The sequence below is a fragment of the Ceratina calcarata genome, unplaced genomic scaffold, assembly GCF_001652005.2.
Source record: "Ceratina calcarata isolate Rehan_Ccalc_2016 unplaced genomic scaffold, ASM165200v1 scaffold453.2, whole genome shotgun sequence".
In the NCBI taxonomy this organism is placed as follows: Eukaryota; Metazoa; Arthropoda; class Insecta; order Hymenoptera; family Apidae; genus Ceratina; species Ceratina calcarata.
In genome coordinates, this window is record NW_017169258.1 from 84,244 (window position 1) to 94,261 (window position 10,018).

The window sequence follows — 10,018 nt, forward strand, 5'->3', positions numbered from 1 at the left end:
TCTGTACAGATATTTCAATATGATTTATTTCATTTGGATCTCAAATATTATTTTATTTTAATTAACTTTCGCCCTGCAAACTAAAGTAATTAATGATCACTAACATTGTTTAATTAATTATTCGCACGTGTCTTTGTGTGCTTATTAATTAAGCATAATGTTTCGTTTAATTATATTTATTTGGTACGTAAAATTGTTTTTCCTTCTTATGAATGCATAAATCTCCATTATGCAATGTAGTAAAGAAACACCCTTTAATATTTTAGCTTTTAACAATATTTTCCTTTGCTTTATCATGATGCATTGATTAAAACCGTATCGTTGTATTTTATTTCGTACGGTAGATATTTCCCCGTTTTCATTGCTATTGCTTCGATGCATTCGCGGCCGCATTTATGTCACGGCGAGGCGTAGAAAATTGCAGAGCCACCGGACAGAAAAAGAGAGTAGAAAACGAACGACGCTGAACTCGGGGGTTCAGCAGACTTTTTTGCTGACCGCGCAACGATACAATTGCTAAGAAATCTATTCCGGACATTAGCGTGTCGATACGAATATCTTTCCGTTTATTTCACGCTATCTGCCGTGAATTATTAGTCCAAAGAATTAAAGTCCAACAACTTCTGTATAAAAATATTGCTCAACAATGCTTGATATTTTATTACTTGCCACGTTTGTTAGTTATTAATGTCATTATTGTTTATTTATTAAATTAAAGTAAAGTTTCAGTAAGTCGATGTAATTCTATAACACGATGTCAGATGTAAGCGTAAAAGTCAATTCTGAAGTTAATTCTCGGAGGATAAGATGTCTGACCAAGCACAGTGTGCTACTACTTGTTTTATTTATTTTCTGCTTTGCCACGCGTTGCTCGATTATAAGCGAGTTTCATTCGCAATAGTAACCTAATACCGCCGCCCGGAACATTCGTATCTCTGACAAAAAAGAACCGTGCACTCATTCAGCAGTTCTGTGTGCAAGTGAAACCTCAAACTATTGAAACACGCGATGAATATGCAGCTCGCGGTTCAACTCCGAATGAAGACCAGGGCACGCGCGAGCGATATGTGTACGTATACCGATATGCTTTTTCCCTGTACGTTCGTAAAGCAACCATTTGAGCTGGTAACTCCAGCTACAGAGCCGGGGTTGTCGTCGCGATCATTCTAAAATTTTGGCGTGCACGATCAAACGCGGGGACCAGTCGGTGAATCGGGCACGAAGTTTTCAGTCGAACGACCTTATTCACTCATCGAATAGGCAAACTGTTCGCTGTTGTTTGAATTTAAATAATCAGATCTTCGCTCCACGGTGATACGCGATAATATCATTATCTTGCTGATTGGCACGCGCGGTGGTGTCTAGTAATTATAATGAATGGGACGTGCAAAAGACCTGAATCATATTTTCACGTTCGACGTCTCCTCTATGACGAATCTTTTCATTAATTATTAAGTGTATTCGTTAACCCATTCGCTGCCAAGTTATTTCTTGGTAAGAGCACATATATTATCATACATAATCATTTAGAAGCAGAAAACCAAAGACGAGTATACTCGTCGTTGGCAATGGGCCTTCAAAAGAGCCTGCATGTTATAATATATTTAAAGCAGGACGAGTATACTCGTCCTGGCAATGCGTGACACCCTGCCAAAGACGAGTATACTCGTCCTTGGCAACGAATGGGTTAAATTTCATTTACGTGCTTCTCTTACTATACCTTGTGACACAGTAAAGTACTCGTTTTTTATAATTTTTCATTACATGCGCTTTGCTTGTAATTGGAGTTTTGTAAATAATTCCTCACGACTAACAAAAGCGGTGTACATATTTACATACATTCGGAAATCGTGTGCACTTCGGGGAGCGAGTTAATCCTTTGCACTTGTTACGAATTAGAAATGCTGTCTAAAATCGTCACCGCATCTTTTTGCAAGAAACTGTTCACGTCTAAACTAACGTTCGTAAGTTTCAAGTTGGACGTATATTAAAGTTTGCGATCGGGATTGGAGTTCATGACGCAGACGTGACTGTTCCGTTATTCTAAAAGTTAAACTTCAAGAAAATCTGAGAAACAGGAATTCGGTTTAATTCCAGGATCCACGATTTCTAAAACAAATCTTTTATTCTTTATAATTATTTCAATTATCTTGCCAATTAAAACTGTTAATCCTACATGGAATATTTTCACTTTATTTAATTGTAATAAATTACTATTAATTATGATTATTTTTTAGACAAGTTTTTATAAGATTGATAGAAAAAAGAAAGAAATAACTGACGCCACTTATCGGCCAGTGATTATCGATTTCACAAGGTCTGCACTTGTAATGTGATAATGAGCAGGGAATTAGAGCATTATGAAGCAGTATACTTTCATAACGTTGCCCTTATCTTTATATTCTACGTTAAATTTGATAGCCCACTTAAATGAAGTTAGTGTATCTTCAGCAACTCGTTTTAATTTCTATATCTGCTTCTCTGAAGGCTTCTTTTATCATGTAGGTCAGATTATCATGTAGGTCATTGATTTTGTCGAATGTTTCATACAATTGTTATAATTCATTCTTTTTATGAACATTCTCGTCACGAAAAATGATAGATTCGTATCTGCTCTCTCAAAGTGAGTCTCTCAAGTGCAAAGGATTGTATGCTACAATACTGAAAGCTTTTTTCTACAAACAAGAGTTTTATCGACCATACGCTGATACGTGTACGTTGGTTTGATAACAAATCTAAGCCATACGACGTAACTCAAAGAGAAGACATTGTACCTACAAGGCATGTCGGACGCCAAAATGTCCTAGTAAATGTACGTATCGCTCTTTGTCCGCTGACCCTCCTACGAACAAACATTTAGATACAATTGTTATGTATGCCGACGTCGTACACAGTTATGGATACAAACGACACCATTCGACTTTCCGGTAATTCCCTCGAACCTCGCATTTCATTTCCCCGGCGAAATTGCTCCTCTTTCTTAACAATTTCTTCAAATTGAAACGTTGTAAACGATAATATCCGAAGTTGATTTCATCGATTATGCAATTATTTTGTCAGCCCTTCTACTCATCGCACCGCGACAAGTTTATGCCAATCGTTTCAAAACTATGGTTGCAGAAAATTGTTGACGCGCGCATTACAATTAACTTAAAAATCCATGTAATCGTAGAACCGTGTAACGTTTTCGATGTCCCAAATAGAAATTGTCCCGTGATTGGAATCGTTAAACATTCGAGACTTATTCGAATTTGAAATTCGTTTAATGTTGGTTTTTCATTTCGCGTTGTTCAATTTACCCGGTTTCGATTTTACACGGTTTAATTGATTTTTCTTGTTAACTCGTTCCAATTGAAATACTTACCAGCGACCGTCGATGAGGGAATAAAAATAAAACGACACAAAACGAAAAAAAAAAAAGATTTCAAACCACTGATGATTGCAATTATAAAAGCTATTGGCAAGCTAGAAGAAAAGCAAGAGAAAAGGCAAAACAGACAAACGCAAAGGCAATATCAATTCACAACTAAGAGAAAACACCAGATGAAAGCAATCAAACAATCAAATGAAATAAAATATAAAACCTACCTGTATTCGTGTCGTAAACAAATTAAGATTCAAATACAAATAAGGTATAGCCACAGATATTATTCAATGAATGATTTATTTCTTAAATAATGGCTGCATTTTTTGTCATAATGATGAAATGATTTTTAATACGTTGTGATCTGCGAGATCACGTTCCTCCTTAAAATTGTGATCAAGAAATTCATGTTTAGATTCAGACTTTCGACTAATTGTATCAATCAATTCGCTTGGTTTTTAATAATCTGGTAACCGTCAACGCGAATTCTGTCTACTGACCTTTTAGACATCGATCTCCTGACCGACGTCCCGGAAGTGCAGCTCCGAGTACTGCATGATCGTCGGTGCGGACGGCGAGCGACCGTCGCCGAGGTTCGACGACGCTCTCTTCTGTTTGTTCCTGGTCTTCGCGTCGCCCGCCTCCGCGTACTCGGGGCAGCGGTTCGCCTGCCTCTCCCAGATCTGCTGCCTGGGGTTCGACCGGTGACGCTCGGCGGCGCACTCCGCGATCTCGTCCTCGTAGTAGTCGTAGGCGATCTTGCAGGTCTCGGGAATGCCGAGGTCCGGCGGCTGGTCCCGCGACCTGTTCACCTGATGGAAGCTCGTCTCGTACGACGGCGCGGTCGCGTACGCGTCCGACCTCCTCGAGGCGTCCGACCGTCTCTGCTTCTGCTTACGGTCCGCCCGCTTCTGTTTGCGATACGATTTCTGTCGCTCCCGGTCGCTGGACCGGTTGCTCGCGTGCCGTCGCGGCGGTTGCCTCGCGGCGTCGTGATTCGTGTAATTCTGTTGCTGCTGGTGCTCGTCATCCGGGCCCACCATCGACAGGTGGTTCTCCTGCTGCTGCGCGATAGTCGGCGGACGGCTGTTCGCGTGAACGTACGAAGTCTGCAGGGGGCTAACTATCGAGGAATGGTACAGGCTGCGCGTTAGTGGCAGTGTTAGTTGACTGGAACTGTTGCTCGGTAACGGGAAACTGTACTGCTGCATCTCCTGCCGATGCTGCTGCTGGTAGTGTTCTTTGTAGTTGTATAGGCTGTTGGTCTGCAACAGGCACGGTTAGTCGCTGGGGATACAGCCCGCCCGGGGAGGCGTCGTTAGTACAGGATTGTACACGGTGTCCCGTGGTATTCAAACAATATCCCATACTCAGTCGACAGTATGAATTAACAACATTCTGGCGTGCAATCGTATTTTAATCTTATTTACGAGATAACGCGACTTCAACTATTTACAAATTATGTACAGATATAAAAATCTTAAAGTAAATGCCCCGACTTCCTGTCCACGTCACAATTTCTACTCACTGGCATATTTTATATATTATCTTAAATTTATAGAAAAACAAGCTAGTGAGTAGAAATTGGGACGTGAACAAAAATTGGAACATTCACCTTGCTTCTTAAATTTCTTTAATAAATATATAAGAAATTGAACGACTCACAAATTCCATCACCATTAAAATACAAAATACTATCATACGAAACATGAAACAGAAATCATAAAATGTGTTGAATAAAAAATTTTGAATGAAGTTAAATAAAACGTACGCTATATACTTCAAATACGAAGTCAGACACGTTCTGGGTATTAGTGGACACCGTGTATGTGGTGATAGTAAGCCTGGAGGCGAAATGTTATTTCGTCTTTCGGTGGTGCCGACGGGGTAATCGGTGGTCGCGTTGCAACCGGGGAGAAATGTAATCGCTCGTGGATTGGCGTTCCGGGATTCGTGTCCGGATTTTTGAACGCCCGTATCGAGTCCGATTGAATAATTGAAACTACTGTGACGGACGCGGACGTACTTGTCACGCTCTCGCCTTCCAAATCTCGTTTTCCGTAAACGAAGTGCGAAGATGAACTAGCTGTTTCACGGTTTCAAAATTATGGATAGAACAATTCACGGTCTGACTATTATCCAATTCAATGACGAGATTTTTGATTCAGCGACAATGAAACGAATCTTAACATAAAATCAATCATACTTTGAATTAATTAAAAGATCATTTATACGGTGTATTCTTTTAATTATAAATCTTGTTTACTTTGCAATATCAATTTCTGTATTGGAACATGGATGAATATATTTCTTTTACTACATGTTCATTTAAAGTTAGACAAAATAAAAGTTTGCTCGATAAATAACGAGCGGAGCGTTTTGATTACTTTGAATATACGTGTAAACAACGTGTCAATCTTACGTGATCAATAGGTTTGATTTTTGAGCAGCATCGACATATCAACACGTCGATAGAGAAATACGCCGATTAGAAATGATTGACGTGCAAGTCGATAATTCAGAAATGAAATGAATCAGAGAGAATTGAAATGCACACAATTCAGAGTTAAAAGTGGAAAATCATATTACACTGTTAATCATGTAATACCTATGGATTTATCCATAATTTTGTTTTTCCGAATTCGATCAGTGAAATAGCTAATACTTATCGATTTAAAAAATACTTTTCGAGAAGAACGAGCAAATAGACTCTCAGTAATCGATTTTGCATTTCTCCTTCGGTTCGCATAAGCAAGCAAGCGACTGTTTTTGCCGTTTGTAATGTACAGAAAAGGAATGGAAAAACATTGGAAAGGAAACATTGAAACAATATTTTACCTCCTTGATGGACGAATTTGAAAAGCTCCGGCGACAAGCGGCTCGTGCACGCGTGCTGGTTTAATCTTTACGTGTATACTCGTGTCGTGTAGGTGTGCCTGGGGGGAGTGAAAACTTACTTGATACGCGGCCGACACAACGCGAGGACGGTCGCTACATGGACGGCCAGATCCAGCTTAGCAGGGAAAATATGATTTCCGATTATAACTCGGCAAGTTCCAGCAACTCTACCTCCTATTTGCTCGAAGCTGTTGTTTTATATCTATTGCGGAAACGTAAATCGTACTCATGCAGTAGGTGCGACGCTAATTTTATTAGAAAACTGGTGCTGCTTAAAGAACAGGATTTTTACTTTCTCTATGAAATGTCAGCATCCTTCTCATTCCTGCCGCCTTAAAGTATACTCTGTCTCTAACTGTTTTCAATAATAATTTACACGCGACATTGATGACATACTCGTATGAACCTGACGTTGATAGCCGAAAAACTATTTCACTGAATCTTCTTATCTATTTCCGGGCCACTAGATAAAAACGTGCTCGTGGAGAGAACGATCCATCCGGCGGATCGATCACCCGAGCAAGCGATCAATCGCATCGCGTCTGGATTCAACTCGGTTAGCAAGAAACCGAGGGTTTCTTCTCTGTGGCGACAGCAACGATCCTCGGATGCGGGCGAGCATTGGAACGAGTAGATACACGAGTAGAGTCGACAAACCTTAGTCCTAGGTAATGAGCCGTCGTTTTTCGGTGGGAAAACGGGCGGGGGAACGTTTTGGTAGACGTGCTTCGAGGGATCCGTCTTTCTCGACTTCCTCGGCGCCGGAACTGGCGGCTGTTCGGGCTTCGATTGACCGCCGCCGTCGCTCACACGATTCTCGTTCGACGACGACGTGTCCGCCGCGACCATCGTCGCGATCGTGCTGGTGCTACCGGTTTTGTGCGGACATTTGTATATCGGTATCGCGTACATCTGATACTTCCTCTGGGCGTACTCGTGCCGCCTGCACAGCCTGAGCGAGTAGAACTGCGACCGTTTGTGCTTCCTCCGTCGCGGTTTCAGACTGTTGTACCTGAGGACGGGCGAGTTGCAGCCCCTGGGCACGTTGTAGTCGCTATAGTGCGGGCCCAAGTGGCTCCTGGTCGACTCGTAGCCGGAACTCGCGTCGCAGAGCGACGCCGTTCTGCTAGGCGGCCGCGTGCTATACGGAGAGCTCGGCACCGAATGGTGGTGGTGATGGTGGTGATGATGGAGGTGATGCAACGTGCCATGCAAAGCCGAAACTCGGGCAAACATAGGGGAAGCCGACTAAAACAAAAGACAACCGGCCTCTACTTATCCTCGACATCCTCTCTTTGCACTCCATCTCCGCTCGTTTCACTTACTGAATGGCTAGCTAAAATTTTATCGTCTACGGTGCAAGGTGGAATCTCGGGATACAAATTTTACCTCCAATTTTATGTATAATTATTGTGCTACGAATAGTCAATTTGATTCGGAAATTAATTATTAATTTAGACATTTGGAAAGATTGTTCGATTCTTTTACTGCAGATTTTACGTGACTTCTACTGACATAATGGGAGTGCAAAGAATTGAAACCCTTCAGGTGGTTCAGCGTCAAATCGAAATTGCATATCGTAAATCAGAGACAAAAGATATTTCTCCGTTCACTTTTCAGAGAGAAATCCTATTTCATTTCCTATTATTAAAATCGCAACGTTCGTGGTACATGACAAGAAAAAAATATACTTTTTTTTTTTACCAAAATCCCGGTAAATTAATTAATTTCACGTTTTAAATCGCGTTCCGCCGTAAACATTCGCGAATTTCCATCGTCCGGAAAGTTGCCCGGAATATCGGGCATAACTCTTCTCTTCGGTAACTACCGTTCGTTTCGCCGTTCATATTTAAACGGGAACCAGACGGGAATAAATAAAAGCGCGCTAGCGCAAGCAGCGGCTATTATTAATTTCCATCGTTCCGAAAGTACTTCCGTATTCAATTTCGGATAACGTTGAAACGGCGGCGCCCGATCGGAAGTTTCCTAAAACGTTCATCGCGCGTGTCCAGATAAGCGATTGTTTAATCGTTCCATATTTGTCGCGGGCAACTTCGCCGATCGCGGCTGAACAGCTTCCAGGTTTCTTTGACATTATCTTCGAACCGCAGCCAGTTTACTTCTTCGGATTCTCGTAACTTCAGTTGGATCAACAATTGTTATCAGATTCATTCTCATTTATGGTATATTTATTATTAATTCTAAAATCAATTGGTTCACCACGTTTATATAATTGTTATATAATTATTCATATAATTGTTTTAACATTTATGAAAAACATTTCCATTGCTTAAAATATGACAAAAAATATGAACTGCGCTTAACAAATTCGTCTATTTTTGAGTTGAGGAAGATCGAATCGGTGAGAAAAATTTATTCACCGGTTTGGCTTGGCCATTGTCGCTGGTCTGTCAACTGAGCGGTGTAAACAGAGGACAAACGGGCAAACAGAACAGAAATACTGGCTGCAGAATGAGATCCGGTCATCGAGACGCGGCTATTGTCGCCGCGTTTGCTTCATTTCAATCGGGCCGTATTGCAATTGCCGGGCCAAGCCCGAGTACACGACGAGCACAAAAAAAGAACGGGAATCAAAGCGAAAAAAAAATACAGGCTGTTTTTCTAGCCGTTCTTCACACTGCTCTTGATCCTTCCACTTACCTGTACTTACACGTTGACTCGTCCAGGCTTCAATCCCGCCGAAGTATTCCTAAGAATATTGAGTTAGAACTTGTCTCGCTCGTTTGACGATTCATCGACACAGTAATTTGTTGTAATGAACTTTGATGAATGTCCGTAAAATCGTATCTCTATTTCCATTGATATTTCAATTAATATCTACTGACATTAACAAGATAAGTGAATGATCCTGTAATTAAAGTTACGATCTGGTTGTAATTATAAGAGCTGTATCGAGAATTACTGAGTACTGTATGACAAACGAGCGATACTGAGGAGACTCGTGAACGAGAATAAATGGGATCCAAGAATAAAACTGCTATGAAGAAGAACAGTCGCGTTCACCGCAACAAGCGGAAAATTAATTTGTTATCACCGCGCTTAATTCCGACACAGCTATGCGCGCCCGCAATATCGATCAATTATTTATTGGCGCATCGATGACGATTTATGACAGGTCGCGTCGCGATCGCTCGCGACTAGGTTTCACCGTTTATCCAAAGCGGGCATACCACGGTTTGCACCGATTCGCCTGAATATCCATTCATTAACCCTTCACGCTTCTGCTACACAGAGAGAGCGAGAGGCTTTATCGGCGCCACCGTGCCCGCTGCTTCTGCTCTCACCGGATGAATTTCACGCTTTGAAAGTTCCCGTAATTTTCGCCCTCGGCCTTTCCGCGTGACGCTCGCCGATTAACGTCCCCCGACCCTCCCCGGCCGCTTTTTTTTCCGCGCTCGATGACTGCCTGATCGCAGTTAAAATATATACATAATAAATGGCAAGACGAGCGCTGTTTTTATCGCGAACTAACTTTCTCGATGATTTCCCAAGTACTGCTGGTGAAATTCCGCGGTCTCAATTTACTTTCGAGGGCTCACGAACTTCCAAATGAGATACGAATTTAATGAGAGACTTCAAGTTGGATTGTCAATTATAATTGAACGTAGTTTTCAAATTTACGACGCGGACATTCAGTGGAAGATAGCGAGACTCGTTATAATTCCAAATATATTACCTCGTTTAAAAATATAAACTCCAATTTCTCTTTTCACATCGATGATTGTTTAATTCAAT

The 10,018-nt window shown here is 41.4% G+C and overlaps 1 protein-coding gene across 1 annotated transcript in view; it reads right to left on the bottom strand.

Moving 5' to 3' along the window:
* The window catches only part of nrm (neuromusculin), an 80,000-nt gene that overhangs the window by 1,081 nt on the left and 68,901 nt on the right, over positions 1-10,018 (bottom strand). Inside the window, exons 22-23 of the mRNA XM_018028461.2 lie at positions 6,920-7,510; positions 3,865-4,629 (exon numbers count right to left, since the gene is read on the bottom strand). Coding sequence (XP_017883950.1) covers positions 3,868-4,629; positions 6,920-7,510 — 1,353 coding nt within the window. The 3' untranslated portion in view covers positions 3,865-3,867. The remainder of the gene's footprint in view (positions 1-3,864; positions 4,630-6,919; positions 7,511-10,018) is intronic.